At 38.1% G+C, this 25,778-nt stretch overlaps 1 protein-coding gene across 1 annotated transcript in view; it reads right to left on the bottom strand.

Annotated features, from left to right (window-relative positions):
* Window positions 1-25,778, bottom strand: part of LOC127879893 (pericentriolar material 1 protein-like) — a 77,145-nt gene that overhangs the window by 26,004 nt on the left and 25,363 nt on the right. Inside the window, exons 12-27 of the mRNA XM_052426975.1 lie at window positions 24,604-24,764; window positions 16,442-16,732; window positions 14,314-14,476; window positions 11,020-11,161; window positions 10,013-10,171; window positions 9,403-9,582; window positions 8,286-8,492; window positions 7,653-7,776; window positions 6,896-7,043; window positions 4,780-4,957; window positions 4,249-4,370; window positions 3,122-3,399; window positions 2,149-2,314; window positions 1,633-1,769; window positions 744-965; window positions 96-224 (exon numbers count right to left, since the gene is read on the bottom strand). Coding sequence (XP_052282935.1) covers window positions 96-224; window positions 744-965; window positions 1,633-1,769; window positions 2,149-2,314; window positions 3,122-3,399; window positions 4,249-4,370; window positions 4,780-4,957; window positions 6,896-7,043; window positions 7,653-7,776; window positions 8,286-8,492; window positions 9,403-9,582; window positions 10,013-10,171; window positions 11,020-11,161; window positions 14,314-14,476; window positions 16,442-16,732; window positions 24,604-24,764 — 2,807 coding nt within the window. The remainder of the gene's footprint in view (window positions 1-95; window positions 225-743; window positions 966-1,632; window positions 1,770-2,148; window positions 2,315-3,121; window positions 3,400-4,248; window positions 4,371-4,779; window positions 4,958-6,895; window positions 7,044-7,652; window positions 7,777-8,285; window positions 8,493-9,402; window positions 9,583-10,012; window positions 10,172-11,019; window positions 11,162-14,313; window positions 14,477-16,441; window positions 16,733-24,603; window positions 24,765-25,778) is intronic.

Raw genomic sequence — 25,778 nt, 5'->3', positions numbered from 1 at the left:
ATCAGGGACAAAACTTAACGCACATGCATTAAACCTCCTTTTCACAGAGTGCAGCTCAAATAGAATCACTCTATATTTTAAACCCACTGCTATACCTGTATTTGTACAGGCTGCACAGGGCTTTGAGACTGTGACTTCCTCTTGGTTTTCAGTGAGTAGGAGTCCGTCCTGGAGGGTCTGGAAGTGCGAGTCTGCTTGTCCACACCTTCACTGACCTCTGCACGCTGCCAGTGGACAACAAGCACCACACATGTGACAAATAGCTGTGCTAAATTTTGTTTCCATTTTTTTTAAATACATTTATCGTTTGTAAAAAGGATCATGTTGTAAGAAAACATATAGAAACCAGTCAACACTTTCCACAACAAAAAACATAGAAGAAACAAGAGATGTGTTTGTCAGAAACACAATGCCCCCTTCTGCGCCGCTTTGAAGCCATATATTTGACCTTTGACCTTGAAGGATGACCTTGACCTTTCATCACTCAAAATGTGCAGCTCCATGAGATACACATGCATGCCAAATATCAAGTTGCTATCTGAAGCGACATAGAAGTTATGAGCATTTTTTGAAACCTAAATACGAAACCTAAATGCAAAGTGTGACAGAAAGCGGAAAGACAGACAGACAGACGGACAGTCCGATCACTATATGCCCTCCTTCTGGGGCATAAAAAACTAAATGTAGACAGTAAGAGAAGAAACAAACCTAAGAGAAGAAACAAACCTTAATGTAGACAGTACCTGTTCAGTATCCCCAGCTCTCCGCAGTAGACGACTACCAAAAGGTGAGGACATTCCCATGAATGAAGGATTAGCCTGGAAGGGGTCAAGGGGCAGCAGGATGTTGGGAGACTGGCGGGGCAGCATGGGGCTGTACAGGGAGCTGAGAGAGCGAGCCCTCACATTGCTGGAGAAAACTCCCTCATGGCTGTCCGAGGTGTCAGCTTGTTGGTACAACAGGGCCTGTTGGAAGGTTAACAGTTTATGTAGATACTGAACAACTAAATACGGTCCTCCAAGTTTATATAAGCAATAATATTTTCATCCACATGGACAAATGTAAGAAATAATTTTATACCATATTTTATATATACCAATCAAACAGCAATATGTAGAAAAACCTGTGTTTCTGAAACACTCAACCATTTCTACATATAGTTGCATTCATGATTGTTTATACTTGTCTTCAGATGATACTGATCAACATCCCCGTGTTCAATTATTTCATTTTCTAAGTAAGAATATTTCATACAACTTTACAGCAAGGACACCAAATTCACAGTACAAATCATAGTCACAGCACCTACATAATTATACATACAACAAACAAACTGAACAAATAAAACTACAAGTATGAACACAAACAACATGCAACTTCAATAATCATTTGAGCAGTGTTCTGGGAAGATATGCATGTGCGTAAAGTGTCGTCCCACAGTCTGCACAGATTTACCAGAGAATACATTTCCACTTGTATTTAATTTTTCATAGAGTCATTCTCTTGTAACCAAAATCCAGTTTCTTTCCTAAATAGCATGTGCCGACTGCACAGACAAATCTGGGACGACACTTTAAGCACATGCCTTAAGACCATTTTTCTCAGAATGCGACTCATTTGTTCTCCATGTACCTGTATCTGGCGCTGCATATTCTGCATCTCAAGCTGCTGCATGGAGATCTGCTGATAGCACTGGTTGAGGCTCATCATCAGCTGCTGCTGCTGCAGTTGCTGCTGAAGGTCCAACATCTGGCCATGACTGCCAAAACCTGCACACACAGCAACAATAGTCCTCAACGGAATAATACTAATGGGTAAACAGCACACAATCTGAACATAGATTTTCCATGATCTTCTGTAATAACACAAATTATAATGGTGTGTTTGTTCAAAGAACTTACAAACACAGTGTTCTAGAAATATGGCTTTTATAATGTCAATTTCATTTCAACGTTTTACAAAAACACAGTATCATTAATCATCTCTGCTACTAAACTTTGCTAGAAACGTTATTATTAGTAAATACACTGCATACTGCACATCCTAGGTACTTAAATACAATGTTGAGCACTACCAAATTAACTACATTTCACAGGTAGAAGCTGGACAGCCGTCTGAGTGTACCTGTAAGCCCAGCGGTGTACCCACCTGCAGCCTGCTGCCTGGCAAGCTGCCCTGTGCCCTGCTGCTCAGCTAGGAGACTCTGACACAGCTTGGAGGTCTCCTCTAGTTTCCTCTGTAGGTCCTCAATGGCAGACTTGGTCTTGGGATTCTCTTCACTATCCTGTACAATGTCCTCTGCTGATCGGTAGTTCTGTGGGATTAGGAAGAGGAACTTTACATGCCAGTATTGGTAGTTATTAACCCATTTATGCCTAGTGGACTCTCACATCCTTCAAAATTGGATCAATTTATTTCCAAAATTAGGGATGTCTAGTATATTTATTTCTATATTTAGAATATTTCTTACAGAAAATCCTTTAATTTCTATATTTAGAATATTTCTTAAAGAAATTCCTTTAAGCAAACAGCGCAGACCCTGATGAGACGCTGCAGCATGCGGCGTCTCATCTGGTCTACGCTGTTTGCCAAGGCCTTTTTTCCAAAATTAGGGATGTCTAGTATATTTATTTCTATATTTAGAATATTTCTTACAGAAATTCCTTTAATTTCTATATTTAGAATATTTCTTAAAGAAATTCCTTTAAGCAAACAGCGCAGACCCTGATGAGACGCTGCAGCATGCGGCGTCTCATCTGATCTACGCTGTTTGCCAAGGCCTTTTTTCTAGGTGCTAGGCATACATGGGTTAATACATGTAAGTACTTGTGAGTAGCACAATCTGTTTTTTTTTTCTTTCAATTACTCAATTATTCAAAACATACATCCAAAAACAAATTATTTTTTACATTTCTATTTTTCCTACATGTAAGATCTTAATACAATTAAGAGGTTTCAATGCAATAGCTCATACATTCGACCGTTATTTGGCAGGTACAATATTCCTACACTTAGTAAAAATGTCCTTGATCATGAACCCAGCGTACATACAAGGGGAAGCACTAATCATACAAGTTATTATACTTATACTACTATTATTATACATAGTTATTACACAGACCTCTTGCCTAGATTTCCTCCCATTCCTTGACCACTTATTAAAGTCAGTGGGCTTTGTCCAAGCCTCTTTTGGCCCAGTGCCGCCTTGTGTCTGTCGTCCTGACCGAGGGAAACTGCGCTTAGCTCCCTTTTTTGGTGAATCATCCGGGTTGTCTCCCTTGGCCATAGACCTGGCTTTCCTCCTCTCTCTGACGTCGTCATCTATTGTGTAGGTTTCATTGTCTGACTGGTTCTGCTCTTCCTCCTCCTCTACTTGTAGAATGCCATCAACTGGGTAAGCTGAAAGTCAACACTCAAACAATAGATAGAGCCTTGCTCTGAGGAAAGGGGCTTAATTCATGTCCGTAAAGTGTTGTCCAAGATTAGCCTTTGCAGTCGGCACTTATCTGTGACGACGCTTTTCCATTTTTATTTTTGTTTATTTTGTTTAAAGGATGTGCATTCTTTACAAAATCCAGTTTAAGGGAAAAAGGTCGTCCCTGACAGGGTTCTCAATAACTTTTGAGCCAACAGGCCAAAATGTAAAACCAACAGGCCTTCTAGGGGGGTCCGGGGGCATGCTCCCCCGTAAAATTTAAAATTGAGCACTTGATTTCCTGAATTTTTGGCCATTTTATGGCTATTTTAATGGTCAACCAGGCACTTAAATTTGAGCATTTTTTGTGCATTTTACGAATTTTAGCTTTTTCAACTAACAAAAGATAAATGAAAAGAGCTCTTTATAGCTTTCATAAAATTTTGTCGTTTTTTTTCTTACAAGGTTCCAATTGGGACATTTTATTCTGATATAAGGAAAAAACTTCAATGTTGGATTGGGCATGGGGCCGAAATTCGGCCCTACAGGAATGGGTGGAAAAGGCCTGATCGTCCGTCTACTATGCACATTTTTCGTGACACTTCTAGTTTGAAACGAAACTGAATTAAAACAAACTTTCACAACAACAAAAACTTTGCAATAACACAAAAAAAGCAGGCAATCAGGAACAAAAACTCACAGAATTCTATGCTACCATTTCATGCATTAAATAAATTAAATAATACTGTGTCAATGATAAATATGATTGCTTTGAAACAAAATAGGCTAATCAAATAAAGATCAATGTCAAGATTAAATCTAAAGTCCCGTACCATCATCTTCATCCTCATCCTCATCATTATCCTGGACTGCCCCATCCTCTGTGATGCTCTCCATGTTGTCCACTGTAGAGCCACCCCATGTAGCCATGGTCTGGTCAACACTGGCACTGGCACTGCATAGAACGTATTTCATATGGTAATGATAGAGTGAGACACACACACTTGTTTCCACTATACAATGTGATTTTCATTTAGTTATTTTTTAGTTTTAATTTCCTGACTCTAGAGCCAAGATGTGTGTTGACTCAACATAAATACCATGATCTTAGACTGGAGAAAATTTATCAAGAAGCCTTTAAAATTGTAATCGCAAGGGCTTAACAGTTTGACATCACTTTCTCGCTAGTGATTTCACATTTCTAATGCAAAACACGATTTCACACGCACTTGAGAGACAACAGTACAATATTATACCAGTTTTGACAGCCAAGAAAAACATATTATTACAAAAAGTCTACATAACAAAATTCAAAGATCCCATAACTCCACATCAACCACATGCTTACATGCTGCACAACATACCCAAACAGTTCTGTGCTGTAGGAGACAGTGTCACTCTGGTTGTCCTGGTTCTTATAATACTGCTTCTTGTTGCGGTCCTTCTTCATGATGGACTCGAGCTGTTTCTTCTTCTCTCGCAGCTCCTCACGCAACATTCGCTGATTTCGCATCTTGTAATACACCTCCTCGTTGGAGGAAACTGAAAGAGGAATTCATTGAGCCATATATGTGAAAATGAGTCTTTCAAGTGTGAATGTGATGTACAATGAAGGCACTTAAATCTGGACAAAACTGGATTCAGTTATGAATGTTGGATTATACAGAAAATTAAAGTATGTGAAAAAAAAGTGTAAAACAGTGTCCGACAAATTTCTTATTTTTCAGGTAGCCCACTGGGCTACCAATAAAAATATTTGGTAGCCCATAAAATTTTCCTACAAAATGATAAGAGGCAGGTTTTCATCTTTATTTTATTTCTTCATTTACATATACATAATATGTATGCATACATACATATACATAAAACAGCAAGTAGTCTGATGTACACAGTCAATATCGTAAATTAATGTTACAGTACAGGCACCTTGTACTTAAATTTAAATGTACCAAAGAAAATCATATACTACATGTAGATATTACATGTATGTGCACATGTATGTGTACTTAAATTCGGACAGCACGTTAAGTCGCAAACGTAAATAAAGCGTTTAGATGATCAATACGATTGACTCGTATGGTGTTAATCAATGCAATTGCCCTTTTTAACAACAAATACCGAGTTTCAAGAAATCAAGAGTATTAAATCATTTATTTACTTGTGTCCGACTTTAAGTACTGTCCGAATTTACGTATTGCATCCGTACGACACTTGTGTGCAGTCAGTATACAATACAATAACTGTTTCAATAATAAAGGAACTGATACAGCTTTACGGTAACAATACAGCGTGTTTACATGATATTTTATTAAGAGAAAATGTCAATGCCAAATAATTCGCGAGATACCCCGGTACTTTAGTTGAAATTCACAACGAAACTTTTAATGGAAATTAAATGATCTCAATGCTGTACACGCTACGAAATTTTTATTTACAAATAAATACACCCACGCCAATTTTCGCGCGCTTTTTATCAGGACAAAGAAATTCATTTCTTAAATGTAGAATTTTGTAACCTAAAATAGCTGTACACAACGCGTGCAAACCGTGGCAGTTTATTTACGCATTTTGCAATACAACGGTCCTGATTGGGAGCTTATTTCATCATATCTTTAAATAGAACCATATGCCGAAATTCATTTGACATTTTAGAAAATTTCAAACGTTTGTGTTTATGACTCTTATCGTCTATACTATACCCATAATTTGGTTTTAAAAATATAAATTGGGCATATATGGGATTATTGATTAACAGTCGATTAATCCAATTATTAATTGACATGCAAACTAATTAGCATGTGTTAACCGCGTTCTCAAAGTTGTCATTAATATTCATTTTCGGTTTCGTTACCGTTTTGAAGAATCCGCTATTGTTTTGATTTATTTAATGTTTGGCGTCCTTGGATATTTAATGACATCAAAAACGTTGTCGCTATTACTCATTGTTGCGGTTAACAAAGAATTCCAAACTGCGAAATGATGTTGCATCATGTGCGCCAACTATCAAACCGGCTCTCATTATATTATTAGCAGACGACAAATGTTGATTCTGATTGGATGATTAAAATACACTGTTACTGTTTAAGACATTACCGCAAGTGATCGGTGACTGATTAGATAATTGATTGCACTTTGTTATCGGATTATAAGCAATACACAGTGTACAAACACATGGTCAGCGTGTTTATTCTACGTATGTTTGTCAATAAACCGGGCTACCGCTCTTATAGATTTATAGTAGCCCGGCGGGCGTCAGCTGGAAAATTTCAGTAGCCCGATGAAAAATTTCGGTAGCCCCCGGGCTCCGGGCAATGGATTTGTCGGACACTGGTAAAAAAATATAATACAATCAAGAAGAGTCTATAACTGGTCAGAAAATACATGTTTTAACATCAGATTTTTTTTTTAATTCACTCGTCTTTCAAAGATTTAACTTGTCAATACAAGCAGACTGATAAATTTTTCCCCTCCAGTACATACATGTGACACTGGGTCCGCCCGAGTTATGCTGGCTGGTGGGGCCTGACGTGAGGGGCTGCTGACCTGTGGACTGCTCGCTGGTCTGGGACTTGGCCCTAACTTCATCGCCAGATTCGGAGCCTTGCTTCTCACCCTCCTCTTCAGCCTGCTTTGTTCAATACACACATCCAGAATCCACACACATGCTTGTAAAAGATATTGTATTAGCTCTGGGAAAATATGACTAAATGTGTGTGTGGAAAGTGTCTTCCCAGATTAGCTTATGCAGTTTGAACACACCAACAAGGGATGACAATTTCTGTTTTTAAAGTATTTTGAAAAGGACATAACTACTTTTAAACATCCAGGTTAGGCAAAGTGTGGCCCCAGATAAGTACCGCACTTTAAGCAGATGCATTAACTCTGATTTTCCCGGAGCAAGGCTCATATATATCTTACAGCCCCAAAGAACACACCATTTTAACATCGTTACTATCCATACTAACAGTTCTTTTGGAAAATGTGATTGATAAAATACCGTACTGATACATTGAACAGCAAACATTCACATGTTGTTCCATCACAGTTCCATTTTATAAATTAATTTTCCTAGCAATTATAGTCAGAATCAGGTTAATTTGTACATGAATAACATGTAAAAACAACAACACAATTGATAATAGGCTCACAACAAATCTCTTTATATATATTTAACACATTATTATACAGCCAAAAATCTCAAATGAAAAGCCAATACGATTTCTGCCTATAATCCCACCTGTGAGAACCTATCATGCAGTGACTGCAGTTGTGACTGTATGGTGAGCAGTCTCGTCTTCTCTGTCTTCAGGTCCTCCAGTTCCTTCATCTGTTCTTCCATCTTTCGCTGGTAATATTCATCCCTGAAAACAAATCAAAGAACACCATAGACAAGTGATTAATGATTTCTATCAAGTCTCAAGATTATTAAAACAATTAGACAATATAAAAGTCCACGACCAACTGTTTACTTATGCATCAGGGAATGAACATCAACAATCAACTTATGTCATTTTGCTTAAATAAGGTTACAACGTAAAGTTAAATCACCCAAATGTAAACAACTTTCGGATTTTATCATAAAGTTTATGTGAATACTACTTTTTTTGGAAACTAAAAAGCATGTAACAAAAAAAGATATGACACTTGTTATTTCATACCACAATTTATTTAACGCGTGCAGATATTTTGTTAGTTCTTACACAATTCCTGAATTAGTTCAATAACATTTGGTATGAAATGGCAACAAGGTTCAGATCATATATGTCTACCATCACTAAAATCTAAGAATTTTGTATTTTGCTAACAATTTCCAGAAATTTCAGGTACTATTTAGATATGTTTATGAGCCCCTCTTCCACAAGTGACCAACCTTTGCCTCTGTTGCTCTGCAGCTGGTATCTCTCCCTCGCTTGTTGAGGCGTTATTCCTGTCCTCAGTCTGCGTGTCCGCCTCCTCCATACTGGCCGCCAACTCTGCCAGTTCCTCTGGGAGCCCCTCAGCCATGCCTGGGCTGTCCTGAACTATCGCTACCAGGCTCTGAAGGTGCTTCAACTTCTCCTTGGCAGCCTTCAGCTTCCTGGTTCAAACAAAACCACACAAGTCTTTAGACGGGGAAAAGTAGTCCCTGATAAGCCTGTCAAGAAATCTGACCATGCATTGCCAAGAAACTAGATTTTTAACTATTTACCAATAAATTAATTATTAGTAATTTAATAAATTTTCAAGCAATGTCTTCATGAAAGCTACCTACACATAAAATTACAGCACAATACATATATCCAAGCCCAAGTTATTTAGAGGAACTCATTTTTCTTTCTTAAGTAATAATGACCTTGACATTACTTGCCCCAAATGCCAAATACCCACCTTAGTGACCTAGGTCTTTACGTAAACTACCTAAAAAATAAATTACACCACAATACTTCTGTTCAAACTTAAGTTCTTAAGTGTTAACAATTTGCATATTTAGTAACTGTGACCTTAACCCCACTGGCCTAGAATACATATTAAAGGTGCTCAATTCTGCTCACTTTAAGGTCAGAGTTATGCAACTTGTTGAGTGACCTCAAATCATGACCCCAAACGAAAATGTTAAGGTTCAAAGTAATACCTTAGGACAGTGACATGGAAATGTTGAATGTTTACTGTAACCTCATTTCTAAGTAAATAAGGGGATATAATTCTGCTAAATTGCAGTTAAGTCATAGAACATGGTCATAGACTTCAACCAGAGACCCCAAACACACAAGGAAAGTTTCAATGAATGCCAGTAACAGAAACGGTGATATGAAGATTTTGCATGTTCCCTTTGACCAGAGCATACTCTGCCACTGCCACCTAGTAGTAAAGCATTTGTTTTTGTTTAAACATTGAGGATTCCTTTTTTCTTGAGGAACCTTATTTGTGACTTTGAAAAAGCTTCCAACGTACCTCTCTAAGCATTCAAACATAAAAAAACCATCATGAAACTGTGTTTGCCCACTGACCTGACTTTCTCCTGTATCTCAGGATCATCTCCCCAAGGTCCCAGGCTGGACATCTGGGACTCAGACTCGCTCTCCGACTGGGAGGCCGAGTCGTTGTTCTCGTCTGAGTCTGCGATGTTACGCACTGGGATGTTCACACCTGGCTGCTTCTTACTGCTCTCTTGTACTGGCACGGCGTCTCTGAAGAATTTATAAGAATGCAGGTGAGCTGTACAATTCTTGGAGCATAATCTTCAATTAGAACCAATGAAAGTTATGTGTTTCACCAATTAAGTAAAATACTGTAATAGAAGATGTTCTTTTCTTGCCAATTAACAGGACAATTTGTATCTTACTATATATGAAGTATAAAGTATAATTGAATAGTATTTATGGATATCTACTAATCCAATCTTTCAATCAAGTCTATGTGCACATCAAATAATATATAATTAATGCTTCTGTTCTTCTCTGATCAATTGTCCTGCGATTCAAAGCGTGATAAAAACTCTTTGATTATACAACAGTGTTGTATAATTAACCACAGTGATAACAGCAATTTATTGGTTAATTCAAACCTTCCTTGATATTTTGCAACTGGCCAGCAAAAATGTCTAACCCGTATACCAACCTGTCCCTGGTGACCTCCGGCTCACCCCCATAGTCGCTGTATGCAGGCAGGGAGGACTGGTCCTCTCCCTCCATCTGAAGGGCGCCAGGGCCGGTGTCCTGGTAGTAGTGCACCAGGGACTTCAGCTGGCTCAGACGGCTCTTCACTTCATTTAGCTTCCTGATATTGTTTGGAAGAAGGTGATTTGTTGTCTGTATTGGGCCAATCATGTGAAATGAGCTTAAAGACGGTTTAAATTTACTGCTAGTGATTTAAGCACAGTGTGTGTTTTTACTAATAGACAGACCAAATCTGGCAGGAATCGTAACGAATACCAACATAAATTAGTTCAATAACTATTAATTTTCTGGAAAGCTTGCATCCTCTTTATTGTCAATGATATTAAGCAAATATAGCATTCGCTATCATTTGATTTATAAAAAAAGCTTTGTTACAATTTTTATTCATCATCAAAAGCTTGCGTTTTTTGACAACAAAAAAATTCATTTGAACCTTCACATAATACCAAGTACACATTAATCTTCTAAAACAGACACATGGTCTTTGTACTCCAAACAAAACAAGAGATTGCCAAGCAATATGGTCCCCTACCGGTGAAACTCCACCATTGTCAGAATAAAAAAAAAATGTTTTCATAGCAACTAGAATTTTTGACATAGGAACAAAATGAAATGACATGCATAATCTCCATATTGCCATCTATCCATGTTTCAAGTTTCATGAAAAAATATTAAGAACTTTTAAAGTTATCGCAGGATCCAGAAAAGTGTGACGGACTGACTGACTGACTGACAGACGGAGTGCAAACCATAAGTTCCCTCTGGTTTCACCGGTAAAGGACAATAAAAGTTTTCACAAAACCTTAAAACAGCTCAAACTTCTTGTATAATAACCACAGTGCATAAAGAATACACCAACACTGTAACACAATAGGCACGAAACATTCTTGTTCTGTGAAAAACAAAGACATAGAAAAGAGTACATAACGAAAGGCTTCTCCAACATACTGCAGTTTTTGTCTGGCATCCAAAACACCCAAGACTCCATTAGTGAGCTCCTGTGTCCCCTCCCCAGACTCTGCTACAGGGTCTCTGGCCTGCGGCTGAGGGGCCACGGCTTGGGCTGCTGCACCACCCACTCCTCTTACAGCTGTAAACATTGGAGGGACTTTGTCAACAGTGGGATAAAATACACACACACAAACACCTCTAAACATGTAAACATTTGAGAGTCTGAGCACTGAGAAAGATCGTCAGCTTTGATGCAATCTTAGAGCTTAGCTATAGGAAAACTCTCGTATTCGAGCTAAAACTCATGGTTGAGTAAAATTTAAAACTAACAAGAGCTCGGCATAACGGTTGCCACGCTCCGCTACAGGTGCAGTTTTGAATAAATGAAAGCTTGTCAGAATTATTTATTTTTTTAGAGGTCACAGTGACCTTGACCTTTGACCTAGTGACCCCAAAATGGGTGTGGCGTGTAGAACTCATCTAGGTGCATCTACATATGAAGTTTCAAAGTTGTAAGTGGAAACACTTTGATTTTAGAGCCAGGTGCATCTACATATGAAGTTTCAAAGTTGTAGGTGGAAGCACTTTGATTTTAGAGCCAATGTTAAGGTTTTAGCACGACGCGTACGGCGGACGTCAGAAGGTGGACGACGAGCTGGCTATGACAATACCTCAGGTTTTCTCCGAAAACGCCGAGCTAAAAAGACATTTGTGGACATAAAGCTTTTGTTGTTGTTTTTTTGTTTTGTTTTTTAACATAAAGTTGTATATGAAGTTGAAACTCATCTTAACAATTCAATAAAACTGAGAGTTGAGTCTGTCTATAACTGAGCTAAGTAATCAGCTAAGCGGGAACTGAAATCTCATCTTTTGAGCCGAGCTAAAAAATAACAAGAAACCGTCGGAGACGGGTGATGCTCCCCAAAGTGTTTTTTTGTCACAATATTGCACTATATATTCAGATAAAAGGAAACGTCTTGAGGGGCATAACTTTGGACAAAATAATACGATGGATGGTTAAGCAACTTAAAAATTTAAAATGCCATAACTCTCTAAATAAATCATCTAACCAGAACCCACTAATAACATGCGCATCTCCTCAAGGTAGTTAAGCTTCCCATAAAGCTTCATTGAAGTCCAGTCAGTAGTTGGGGAGAAATAGCCCGGACAAGAATTGCACTATATGTACAGTTTATAGAAAATTTCAAAGGGCCATAACTCTGTGAAAAATCATCCGACCATAATAATATGCACATCTCCTGTTGGTAGTGAAGCTTCCCATAAAGTTTCAATGAATTCCCCTGATAAGTTGCTGAGAAATAGCTCGGACAAGAATTGCACTATATGTAAAAAAGAAAATTTCAAAGGGCCATAACTATGTGAAAAATCATCCGACGAGAACCGGCTGATAATATGCACATCTCCTCTTGGTAGTGAAGCTTCCCATAAAGTTTCATTGAATTCCTGTCATTAGTTGCTGAGAAATAGCCCGGACAAAAATTGCACTTTATGTACAAATAATGGAAAATTTGAAAGGGCCATAACTCTGTGAAAAATCATCCGACCAGAACTGGCTGATAATATGCACATCTCCTCTTGGTAGTAAAGCTTCCCATAAAGTTTCATTGAACTCCGGTCATTAGTTGCTGAGAAATAGCCAGGACAAGAATTGCACTATATGTACAGTTAATGGAAAATTTCAAAGGGCCATAACTCTGTGAAAAATCATCCGACCAGAACTGGCTGATAATATGCACATCTCCTCTTGGTAGTGAAGCTTCCCATAAAGTTTCATTGAATTCCGGTCATTAGTTGCTGAGAAATAGCCCGGACAAGAATTGCACTATATGTACAGTTAATTGAAAATTTCAAAGGGCCATAACACTGTGACAAATCACCCGACCAGAACCCGCTGATAATATGCACATCTCCTATTGGTAGTGAAGCTTCCTATAAAGTTTAATTGAATTCCGATCATTAGTTGCTGAGAAATAGCCCGGACAAGAATTGCACTTTATGTACAGTTAATGGAAAATTTCAAAGGGCCATAACTCTGTGAACAAGAAACCGTCGGAGACGGCTGATGCCCCCCAAAGGTTTTTTTGTCACAATATTGCACTGTATATTCAGATAAAAGGAAACGTCTTGAGGGGCATAACTTTGGACAAAATAATACGATGGATGGTTTAGCAACTTAAAAATTTCAAAGGTCCATAACTCTCTAAATAAATCATCTAACCAGAACCCACTAATAACATGCGCATCTCCTCAAGGTAGTTAAGCTTCCCATAAAGCTTCATTGTATTCCAGTCAGTAGTTGGTGAGAAATAGCCCGGACAAGAATTGCACTATATGCACAGTTTATAGACAATTTCAAAGGGCCATAACTCTGTGAAAAATCATCCGACCATAACCGGCTGATAATATGCACATCTCCTGTTGGTAGTGAAGCTTCCCATAAAGTTTCATTGAATTCCCGTAAAAAGTTGCTGAGAAATAGCTCGGACAAGAATTGCACTATATGTACAAAAGAAAATTTCAAAGGGCCATAACTATGTGAAAAATCATCCGACGAGAACCGGCTGATAATATGCACATCTCCTCTTGGTAGTGAAGCTTCCCATAAAGTTTCATTGAATTCCTGTCATTAGTTGCTGAGAAATAGCCCGGACAAGAATTGCACTTTATGTACAAATAATGGAAAATTTGAAAGGGCCATAACTCTGTGAAAAATCATCCGACCAGAACTGGCTGATAATATGCACATCTCCTCTTGGTAGTAAAGCTTCCCATAAAGTTTCATTGAACTCCGGTCATTAGTTGCTGAGAAATAGCCAGGACAAGAATTGCACTATATGTACAGTTAATGGAAAATTTCAAAGGGCCATAACTCTGTGAAAAATCATCCGACCAGAACTGGCTGATAGTATGCACATCTCCTCTTGGTAGTGAAGCTTCCCATAAAGTTTCATTGAATTCTGGTCACTAGTTGCTGAGAAATAGCCCGGACAAAAATTGTGCACGGACGGACGGACGGACACACCCAAGGACAGACGAAGCGGCGACTATATGCTCCCCCCCAAAAATTTTTGGGGGGAGCATAAAAAATGCTAGAACCTAGTCTTGTCATCATAGAAAAAAATTATTTTCTTTAAAATAATTTAAAATTGTGCAAACTTTACACCAATGCTCCCCCCCCCCCTCCTTCCTCTAGCATCTTTTGATCAGCCCCCTGTACCATTTCTATACCTAGAGATACATGTATTACCCTACAAATAATCCGTCACTCACCATTGTTGAGTGTGAAGGCGGGGTTCGCCCTCAGTGTCTGTAGCTCCTTAAGCATATCATCCATGCGTCGTTTCTTGTTCTGCAGCTCCTGCAGCTTGTTGGCCAGCTGCTCACGACTCATGTCCTCTGACCGGGTCGGCATCAACGGAACTGTGAACTCATCCTGTGCACATATACAAGTAACAACTCACTTCAGGTCAAGTTGTTTTTATTTAGAATTATGTTTTTAATTCATTGCAGTGTATTGTTGATTCCTGCTCAGAGTATTATAAAATAAGAGCAGTGATTTAACCTTATCACACATTGTTCTGTGTAAGTAAGGCCAAACTGATCATCAAAGAACTTCTCAGTGCAAATAAAAATGGGTCCCGATCAGGTATGTAAAAAAAAATATACCATCCTTCCCTGTTTTCCCACCTGATCTATAAAACAGTTGGGTGTAATTATAAAATTATAAAATCTACACATTCCATAGTCTTTATAAGAGTCTGATTTTTCAAAAAGCCATAACTCTGTTATGCTGCATGCCAACAAGATGAAATAACAAGAGCTGTCAGAGGACAGCGCGCTCGACCATTCGAGTGCTTGACAGTATAACATTAACCATCATGGAGAGGGGGGTATAATGTGGGTGGGTGGTCATTTAATAGATAATCTTTCCAAAAAAAAAAAAAAAAAAAAAATTTTCGGGGGGGGGGGGGGGGGGGGGGGGGGGGGGGCGTGGGGGGGATTTTGGGGTGGGGCGTGGGGGATAGTTTGGGTGGAGTCCATTGTGATATGTCAGGTAAGTGTTGTTTTGTCAAAGTATGAATCAAATCTGATGTTATAAAAAGAAGTTATGGCATATTAAGCAAAATTTATTAATTTGACCTTGAGAGTCATGGTCATTCAAAGGTCAAGGTCAAATTCAACTTGCAAGGTACAGTAACATTATGATAGTAAGAAAGTATTTGAAGTTTGAAAGCAATAGCCTTGATACTTTAGAAGTAAAGTGGATCTAAACACAAATTTTAACAAACAAGGGCTGTTTGTAAAACATGCATGCCCCCCATATGGGCTGTCAGTTGTAGTGGCAGCCATTGTGTGAATACGTTTTTGTCACTGTGACCTTGACCTTTGACCTAGTGACCTGAAAATCAATACAATCATCTGCCAGTCATGATCAATGTACCTATGAAGTTTCATGATCCTAGGCCTAATTATTCTTGAGTTATCATCAGGAAACCATTTTACTGTTTCGAGTCACTGTGACCTTGACCTTTGACCTAGTGACCTGCAAATTAATAGGGGTCATCTGCCAGTCATGATTAATGTACCTATGAAGTTTCATGATCTTAGGCGTAAGCATTCTTGAGTTATCATCCTGAAACCATTTTACTGTTTTTAGTCACTGTGACCTTGACCTTTGACCTAGTGAAAATCAATAGGGGTCATCTGCCAGTCATGATCAATGTACCTATGAAGTTTCATGATCCTAGGCCTAAGCATTCTTGAGTTATCATCCGGAAACCATTTTACTATTTCGAATCACTGTGACCTTGACCTTTGTTCTAGTGACCTGAAAATCAATAGGGGTCATCTGCCAGTCATGATTAATGTACCTATGAGTTTCAAGATCCTAGGCCTAAGCGTTCTTGAGTTATCATCCGGAAACCATCTGGTGGATGGACCGACGGACGGACCGACAGACATGTGCAAAACAATATACCCCCTCTTCTTCAAAGGGGGGCATAAATATTCAAATAGGTTGGGGTCATGTTGGTAAAGAAGTATGCAAAATATAAAGCAATATGTTAAGGGACATTGAAAATATTTGAGGTGGTACGCAAACTTTAACATAGAGTTATCAATAATGTGCATATTCTAAGTGGAAAAAGGGCCATAATTCTTACAAAATGCTTGATACAGTTGTCTGCTCTTGTTTATAAGTTGGGGGTCATGTTGGTAAAGAAGTATGCAAAATATGAAAGTAATATGTCAAGGGAAATAGGAAATATTTGGGGTGGTACGCAAACTTTAACATTTGCACGCTCACGCTAACGCCGACGCCTGGGTGAGTAGGATAGCTCCACTATATATATTTCATATATAATAGTCGAGCTAAAAAGCATTAACAACACCCACTCACCTGAAGCATCTGATCCAGTCTGTTCTTCTTGCTCAGCAGGTCCTGCAGACGGGCCTCCAGCTGCTCCCTGGTCAGCTGCTCAGGCGGTATCGACCGGTCTGGGACTGCTACTGCCCCACCAGCAGCACCTTGGCTTGACCTGGAGGGTCTGTCTCTCAGTTTAGGGGACGGCGGTCTAGGTGGGGGTGCGTTCTTCTTGGCTTTGGTTTCTTGCTGCTTGCTGGCCTGGTTTTGCTTGGCATTTCTCTCTAGGGGTGCATTCTGGGACTGCACTTGTTTTAGGTTTGCATCCTGTAACATAACACATAAAGATTACTGAATACAGAAACATAAAATAGAATGCTTATTTACAAGTATGTTTTTAAATCCACCTAGAAGATTATGTTTTTGCTAGAAATTACTTTTTTGTATTTTAGTTGTCAGTTTTATCCAAAAACATTTTAACATAGTTTATTGAAAACTTTTGAGTGGACAAAAAGCATTTCACATTGGTGGATCATAGTACGAAAATATAATTATTTGATTGAACTTTCTTTCTTCTTTTGGTTAAAGACCAAGGTCCGTAGTCCAGGGCTACTTTTCAGTGATTGACAGTGATCATTAAGAAATTACTCTCTGAACTGGTACTGAACCCATTATCCCCATGTGTGTGCTAACAGGAGGCATTAGATTTTATGGGATACAGCTATAAAACTACCTCTAGGAACTGATGAAACAGTATTACTGGTACTATTTCTAAGAGAAACTTTTATCATTATGATGTGAAAAGTGAAAACACAGAAAAAATTGCATTTGTTATATTTTACCAAATAAAAAGGGATTTGTAACCATAATCATTAGTATATTCATATTTTCTTTAGCATAAAAGATGGAATAGGATAAATTATAAATTCACACCATGTATATTGTAAATAAATAACTGAATTGCATCATGATTTTATTGCCATAAAATGTTAGTTTGGTAATGTAAAACTCCATTGGTAAAGTTGTTTTGTCCAATCCCTTCTTTTTTAATTATAGTATTGTTATTCCCATTAATGTCCCATGTAAGCTTGCCCATGTGGATAAGAATATCTTACTCTGACAAATCCAGCACACATTCAGGCATAATGTCTCTCTTCAACTTACAAAATATTTTGTAGATTTGCAGAGTTTGATTTCTTTCTTCCATATTCCTCGATAAGCCAGCCTCCTAAATTATCGGTAACTCTCCAGAAACTTTTTATAAACATCCTTCCTAATCGGTTCCATTATTTATGCATTGAAATTTTGCTAAAAATTATTTAGTTGTATTTTACAATCAATTTTAAATTTTAAATAGCTTATTCATGTATTCACTTTTTTATAAATTTATTTTACAATCAAATATTGAAATGCTTGTTCATCTGATATCTAGATATTTCCCCCAAACATAAACCTGCTGAACTCTAACCACAGGAACGTGTGGTCCAGAGCTACAGATAAGCTTTTGGGGGTAATTGGGTAATCCCCTTCAAAATAAGAATACATTGGGTAATGGAAAACGTGATTGGGTATCCAAAAGTATGATACCCGCTCATATAAAAAAATAATTGGGTATTTGTACCAAAACAAACAAGTGAATTGGGTAATTGCAATAAAGCATGAATTTAGCTTCTCAAAACTGTACCTACATAAAGTCACTGTTATGTACTCAATTGCAGTATAATAAGGTTGTTCCATCTTTCTGCTACCAGATTCAACAATGGAATTTCGCAACCCTCTCTACTCTCATCGAATCTGTTTCTACTTGTTTTTGTTCCAATATGGGCCAGTACTTTCCTTTTGGAAACACAACACAATATAATATAACATAATACAACATAATATAGTGTATTTTGACCGAAAATGCCCAAAACCAACATAAATATAATAATAGTAACACAGGTTTCAACTCAATCTTTTGACAGCCATCAATCAGAGTCAGGTTTCATTGCCAAAAAAATAATACAAATGAACCACTTTGGCATTTAGACGTAGCTAAGACATAGCTCTATCAATAAGACTTATTAATTTCTGAATATAAATTAATAATATTTATTTTCGCGGAAACGAATGTTGTTTGCTGGTTTCTATAGATACGATTACGGATGTAACGTTATGTACGGAATGCTTCGGTAGAGTTCGTTAAAACAATGAAATTACGCATTTCCGTACCACGTGATATTACGTCATTCCGCCTTTTGCAAACTGCCTGTGCTTTTGTTCGGATCGTCAACAAACTTAATTTAAATTAAATCTCGAATCATCTGAAATAATGCCGCGTGGAACAAAGCGGAAATTACCGGAAAATGTGGAAGAGGTTGGAGAGGACGATACCCGGCTCTTACAACCGGACCCAGGTAGAGGCTTTATTGATTTTGAGAAGATAATAGATCTAAGGGCATCTAAAATCGTTCCTCCTATTAATACACGTAACGTTGAAGGGTGCGGTGTTAGCGGGGAATCAACTCTTAAGTTTCCCGGTAATCGAAAATACAATAAAAGTTCAATCTCTTGCTTCGGCTATTAATCAGGGTCAAAACATGATATAGTTGTCAGGAATTAACGCGCTTATCAAACGATGACTTGGCTGCGCACGTGCCAGCCGCATTGAAACAACAAATTTCTAGAGGCGAATATGTCAATTTGGCTGTTAAAAGGTGCCTTCGAATTATCCGCTTTTTGTAACGGTAGTGTTTTGCAACTTTCGGCAGAGGGCCGAACAGCGCCCTTAGGAGTGTAGGGATAAAATTCATAACATCGAACGGTGGTCGGACGCTTTCTTGATTTATGCGTCACTCTTTGGCGGGTCTGGTTTCGTTACCATAGCACGCGACGCGATAAAGTGCAGGTGATTTTGCATTAACTTTCCCTGTAATGACCTACTTAATCTCGCACCATCGCCGGTGAATAGCAAAATATTACGTGAATATTTAACATCGTATAATTCTAAAGATCGAAATGACCTTTTAAATGTTTTTTACAAATGGGTTTTCAATGCATTATAACGGACCCAGAGTCAGTAGATTTAGTAAAAAAGTAAAGCCTGCAATCGCAAATGCTGACATAATTCAAGATAAGATAAATAAGGAGATTTTGGCGAGGAGGTTGGCTGGGCCTTTCAGCGAACAACCTTTTTCTAATTTCATGGTTTCCCCAGTTGGCTTGGTGCCAAAAAAGACACCAGGTGAATTTAGGATGATTCATCACCTTTCTTTTCCAGAGGGTAACTCGGTTAATGACTTCATTGATAAAAAATACTCATCCGCTCAGTACACAAATTTCGTTGAGGCGGTTCACATGGTTCCAGATTTAAGGCGAATCTGTAAACTTTTCAAAATGGATCTTAAGATTGCATCTCGCCTACTCCCAGTTCGGCGAGAAGATTTCGAAATACTGGGCATACAGTTTAATGGTATGTTTTATGTGGAAAAAGCATTACCATTCGAAGCTTCAGTCAGTTGCAAAACATTTGAACAGTTTTCCTCATTCCTTGAATTCTGTGTTAAGAGTAAAATGTCATCGGGCAAGCTTATACACTATTTAGACGATTTTCTGGGTGGCGATAAATCTGAGCTAGGTTGCCGCAAGGTGATGGATTCGTTTATCAATTGCATGCACAAGCTAAACGTGCCGTTAGCCACGGAGAAAACAGAAGGGCCCACGGAAATAATCGTGTTCTTAGGCTTAGAATAAGATTCGGCGGAACTAGTAGTCCGCATTCTTAAATAAAAATCGTTGAGTTACGGGAAAGAAAAAGAAAAAAAAATTCACACCATCGTGCAGAAACAAACAAAAAATAATAAAAAAAAATAACCTAAAGCAAGTGCAATCGTAAATAAGGTCTCTTAACTTCGTGTGCAGGGCAATCCCAGTCGGCCGCCCGTTTTGATTAATTAACACCACCTGTGACATAACAAAAGCATTCCACCGCATACGTATAACACGTGCTGTTAGGCAAGACCTCGAAATGTGGTTGACATTTTTGCGCGATTACAACGGCGTGTCGTTTTTCCATGACCGATACTGGATATTCAATGTTGACACTGAATTGTTTACAGATAGTGCTGGCGGGTCTGGTTTCGGTTTTTGGGATTTATTTTAAAGGTCACTGGTGTAACGCTCGTTGGCCTAATTTATGGCGGCAAAAGGGCGTAACTAGTGACATAACTGTTCTTGAATTATTTCCAATTGTAGTTGCACTGTTTCTCTGGGCAAGGATTTAAAAAATAAAAATATTATGTTCAACAATTTTCGATCTGCATATAGTCTAAACAACAATTGGCCCGCGGATCAACAACATGTTGTTCTCTTTGTAGCCTTTTGTGTTGAAAAGGGTCTATCACCTAAATCTATCAAGAGCTACATTTCTGGATTGAGTTATATTCATAAATACATGGGCTAGTACGATATAAGTAACATTTTTTGTAGTGAAGAAAATGCTTGAGGGCTGTTCTCCCTCGCGACAAACGGTTGATACGTGGGCACCAATCACTCGCAAGGTCTTGACAGTTATTATCTCGCAATTAGCACAGGTGTGTTATAATGACTTCGAGCGCTCACTATTCAATGCTATGTTTACTCTGGCATATTTCGGTCCGTTCCGAGTCAGTGAATTGGTAGCAACAGCAACATACAGTCATCAGTTGCAAATAGCCCACGTTAGGGTCACGGGGGATAAACACGCCATAATGGTCACACTCAGGAAACATAAAACAAATCAGCGCGGTATTCCGGTCACAATTAGGATCCCATACGAGCCGGAGTCTGCGTTGTGTCCAGTTCGGTCGTTTACAGACTACCTCGCAGTACGACCCCATAAAGTCGGTCCATAACCTTAGCAACTATGAATCAACACATTGGCTCGAATGGACTCTGGGTTTCAGGCGTAGTATATCAACCTAATTTAAAGGTTAGGCTTTAAAAATAGTAGCAATGCAGCAGGGAAAAAACTTGTATAGCGCTTATTGGTATTAAATGTCCGAGATGTATTAAATGTCCGAGTTATGTCCGAGTTAAAAAGTGTGTAATGGTCAAGTGACCATTGGTATTACATGTCCGTGGTATTAAATATCCGAGTTAAAAATTGTGTAATGGTCAAGTGACCATTGGTATTTAATGTCCGAGTTAAAAAGTGCGTAATGGTCAAGTGACCATTGGTAAAGTGTGTAATGGTCAAGTGACCATTGGTATAAAAAGTGGTATGATCGCAAGTGTAGCGATCAAGTAAAAGTGTGATAAGTAAAAGTGTGATCGCAGATCAATCGCTGGGGTCGGCTGCGCGCTGAAAAGTTTACCAAGCGCAAAATAGTGCGCTTATTGGTATTAAATGTCCGAGATGTATTAAATGTCCGAGTTATGTCCGAGTTAAAAAGTGTGTAATGGTCAAGTGACCATTGGTATTAAATGTCCGTGGTATTAAATGTCCGAGTTAAAAATTGTGTAATGGTAAAGTGACCATTGGTATTTAATGTCCGAGTTAAAAAGTGCGTAATGGTCAAGTGACCATTGGTAAAGCGTGTAATTGTCAAGTGACCTTTGGTACTAAATGTCCGAGTTAACAAGTGTGTAATGGTCGAGTGACCATTGGTATAAAAAGTGGTATGATCGCAAGTGTAGCGCTCAAGTAAAAGTGTGATAAGTAAAAGTGTGATCGCACATCAATCGCTGGGGTCGGCTGCGCGCGAAAAAGTTTACCAAGCGCGAAATAGTGTCGGGGCCGATCGATTCCGTGACGCCAGGGTTTTTTCGGAGCGATGGTGTGCATCTGTCGGATGTTGGCCTCGAATCGTATTTGGATTGCATTCGCGACGTCATCTTAAAGTTCTGTTAAAGGGCTAATCCAGAATTTGTGGGGGATAAATTTGTGAAATTTATTGTGGCGGAAAATTCTGTTTGCCGGGGGTCGGATGGGCATGCGCATTTATACATTTATCTGAATGGACTCTGTGACTACTTGCGTAGTTTATCATCCTTGTCCTTTCGGGTAATTCCAAGTTTACATTTATCTGAATGGACTCTGTGACTACTTGCGTAGTTTATCATCCTTGTCCTTTCGGGTAATTCCAAGTTATTAAAGTTTAAGCTGCTTGAACAGAATAAAAAATAGTAGCAATACCGTAGGGTAAAAAACGTTTGGGTGTCAAATCGCTGGCTGAGCGATAAGTTGTATTTTAATGTCCGATTAAGATTGTAAAAAGGTACAAGTAATATTATCGCAAGTGTGGCGATAAAAGTGATCACAAGTGTAGTGATCAAGTAAAAGTATTATCGCAAGTGCGAAAAAGTGTGATCACAAGTGTAGTGATCAATGTCCGATTAAGTATATTATCGCAAGTGCGAAAAAGTGTGATCACAAGTGTAGTGATCAATGTCCGATTAAGTATGTAAAAGGTACAAGTAAAAGTATTGGATCACAAGTGTAGTGATCAAGTAAGTGTTAACGCAAGTGCGCAAAAAGTGTGATCACAAGTGTAGTGATCAATGTCCGATTAAGTATGTAAAAGATCACAAGTGTAGTGATCAAGTAAGTGTTATCGCAAGTGCGCAAAAGTGTGATCACAAGTGTAGTGATCAATGTCCGATTAAGTATGTAATTCGCAAGTGCGAAATCAGTGCGATCACAAGTGTAGTGATCAAGTAAAAGTTTTAGTGTGTCATTAAAAGTGTCATGGCGATTATCATGTAAAAGTGGATACAATGGTCAAGCGATTGGTAGAACTAGGTTTAGCCCAGCAAAGTATATGGTTCTTCCTAGTTTGGTCGCTTGATGAGCAATAGCATTTTTTATTTTGGGTACACGGTGTTGCTACTATAACGGTGTTACTTCACGTTTTGTAATTTTATCGTGTGCTCATCCACCTCCGGTAGGTATATTTTCAAAGTAACAGGTTTCCACGAGTGAGTAGCCGATTTTTCGTTGGGCTCGTGGTTACCACCGGCTGTTTTTTCGCTGCGGCCTCTTTATATCCCACTTTTTACTCGTATAATATTAAAGAGATCTGTTAGTGAATACTTTGTGCATTCTATTACATTTTGTGATGTTTATTGGGAGGCAAAATATTTTGGAATCGGGTCATTAAACTAGTTAAATGGAGTAATGTGTTGTTTTATCGTTGCAGTCGTAAAATAAACAATAACAACTTTCAGCACAATGCAGAGAACTTAAACATATCTGATTGATGGCTCAGAATTTTTTTTTTTCAGTTGAAACCCTTGTTACTATTATTATATTAAAAATTATTTTTTGGCATTTTCGGTCTAAACACTTTATTATGCTATCCCAACACCTTTCAAGCCCCCTGTGCACCCCATTAACAAGTTCATCTAAAATACTACCGCAGATGTCCACGGAACAAAACATGGAGTTAATAATGTCAATAACTATGCCCTTTGCAATTGTTTTAGATTTAGATTTTTTTATCACGACAAAGGAATCTATATGTTTTTTGCATTTTTTGCGGAACTTTTCGTCTGCCTCGAGACGCCATTTTGTTTGACTCGCATGTGTTATCATCGAAACGATTGGTAAATACGTTAAAACAAGCGCTTGTCGATTAAGACTGGAGTCAAAACGGCCAAAACAAAACGGGATTTTTCATTACACATAGAAGGTGGCTCGAATTGGGTATCGGCGATTCGTTTTGCGTACCGGTACGCACAGATTTTGAGAAAAATTGCGTATCCACCTATTTTTGATTGCGTATTTACGCAAATACGCAGCTTATCTGTAGCTCTGGTGTGGTCAGTGTAATATAAATCATGAAAATGACCCTGAGTGAGCTAATTTTATGGCCGTATCCCCTAGAATCTAATGCCTCCTGTCAATCACAGAAAGTTGCCCTGGACTACGGATCTTGGTCTTTAATATGGTACCATATTGATCCTTATCCTTTATTACTTACTTGGCACAAAAGGGTAAACATTGCACTTTCCTAGTGCAATGCAGTAAAGGTTATTTTTTGTTGGTTAAATAAACGCCTCAAAACTTTTCAACAAGTGGAGTTGTATGCAGCACTAACTTACTGTATTTTTTTAGTTTAGGTGTATGATGCGCCTTTTTTTAAATTAATATCAAGAGTTCTTTTTTTTCTTCACTACTTAATGGTCCTTTTATTTTCAATGTTTTGCAATAAAAGCACATGGAGCCTCACGATTCTAACCTGTGTGCTAAGCTCATTTCTGAGGTACTGTAGCTGCTGTCGTATGTCCATGAGATCCGGGTCTGTGGGTCGCCCAGCGTTACTCTCCCCCAGGGACAGGGCATCCACATGGCCTGCCATGCTCCCAGCCTGGTCATCCAGGGCTATGGAGATTGCACGAGCTGAAACAAACCAGTCCACAAATTGTTGGTTTGGTAAATAAAAGTTGCATGAAGAGTAATAGTAAACAGGGATTTTTTTCCTGATTTTGTGAAGCAGCCCTGGCCCCTTCCCTTTGTGAAAAATGAGTCGTGAACTTTTCAAAATTGTGAAAAAAAATGGGTCGTGAATGTCTGATAATTGTGAAAAACAGGTTGCGAACTTTTACAAATTGTGAAATTGAGTTGTTCAAGAATTAGTATAGTTAAAGCATGTTTAATACTTGCATTATATTGAAATGTCTGTAAATAATGCATTAAAATAATATTTTCATTGTCTTGACACTTACTTTCAACAAATAACCACGTAAAGTTAGATCAACAGTATTCTGACTGGTAAACACTTTCTAAAACCATAGAAAAGCCTAACCTTTGTCAATATCTTGTCTTGCTTAATAAACTTATGTAAGAAATTGAAACCAGCTATTATATTTTTTCAAATTTTACATAGCATAAATACATACACTGTTTGAACATTACTAAGCATCACGAAAAAGCATTAAAATTAATGTTTATATAAATGGATCACATTTATACTTTAATTAAACCAATATTTACAATTGTAAAGGGATAAGATATAGAATAACATGTCTCCCTCTCGGTTTTATCAATACATAAATCATATGTTTTCAGCAAAATTTCAAATGACTTTGCTTATAATTTAATCCATGTCCGTTTTAATAGTGAATTGTAAAAACGCTGTAGAAATCTTTTGTTTCTTTATTGTAAACACGAATTGCAATAAATCAGGATTATTTGATAAAGTTGTTGGTGGAACCACTTTAATTTTAGAGCCTATGTTAAGGTTCATGGGGGGGATAAAATTCATTAAAACTTCGCTTTGGTTTTTCTTCATTGAATGTGGTACAATATGGTCAAACTATATATCATTTTAAAGCTAAAGACGGATAGAATAACATAAACACATTTTTGACGGTCAATATTTGTGTGCTTTATTCATATTTTGGTTTAAAACCA

The sequence above is a fragment of the Dreissena polymorpha genome, chromosome 4 (assembly GCF_020536995.1).
Source record: "Dreissena polymorpha isolate Duluth1 chromosome 4, UMN_Dpol_1.0, whole genome shotgun sequence".
In the NCBI taxonomy this organism is placed as follows: domain Eukaryota; kingdom Metazoa; phylum Mollusca; class Bivalvia; order Myida; family Dreissenidae; genus Dreissena; species Dreissena polymorpha.
The sequence above is the reverse complement of the archived record's forward strand: the minus strand, read 5'-3'. Positions and strand labels throughout refer to the sequence as shown.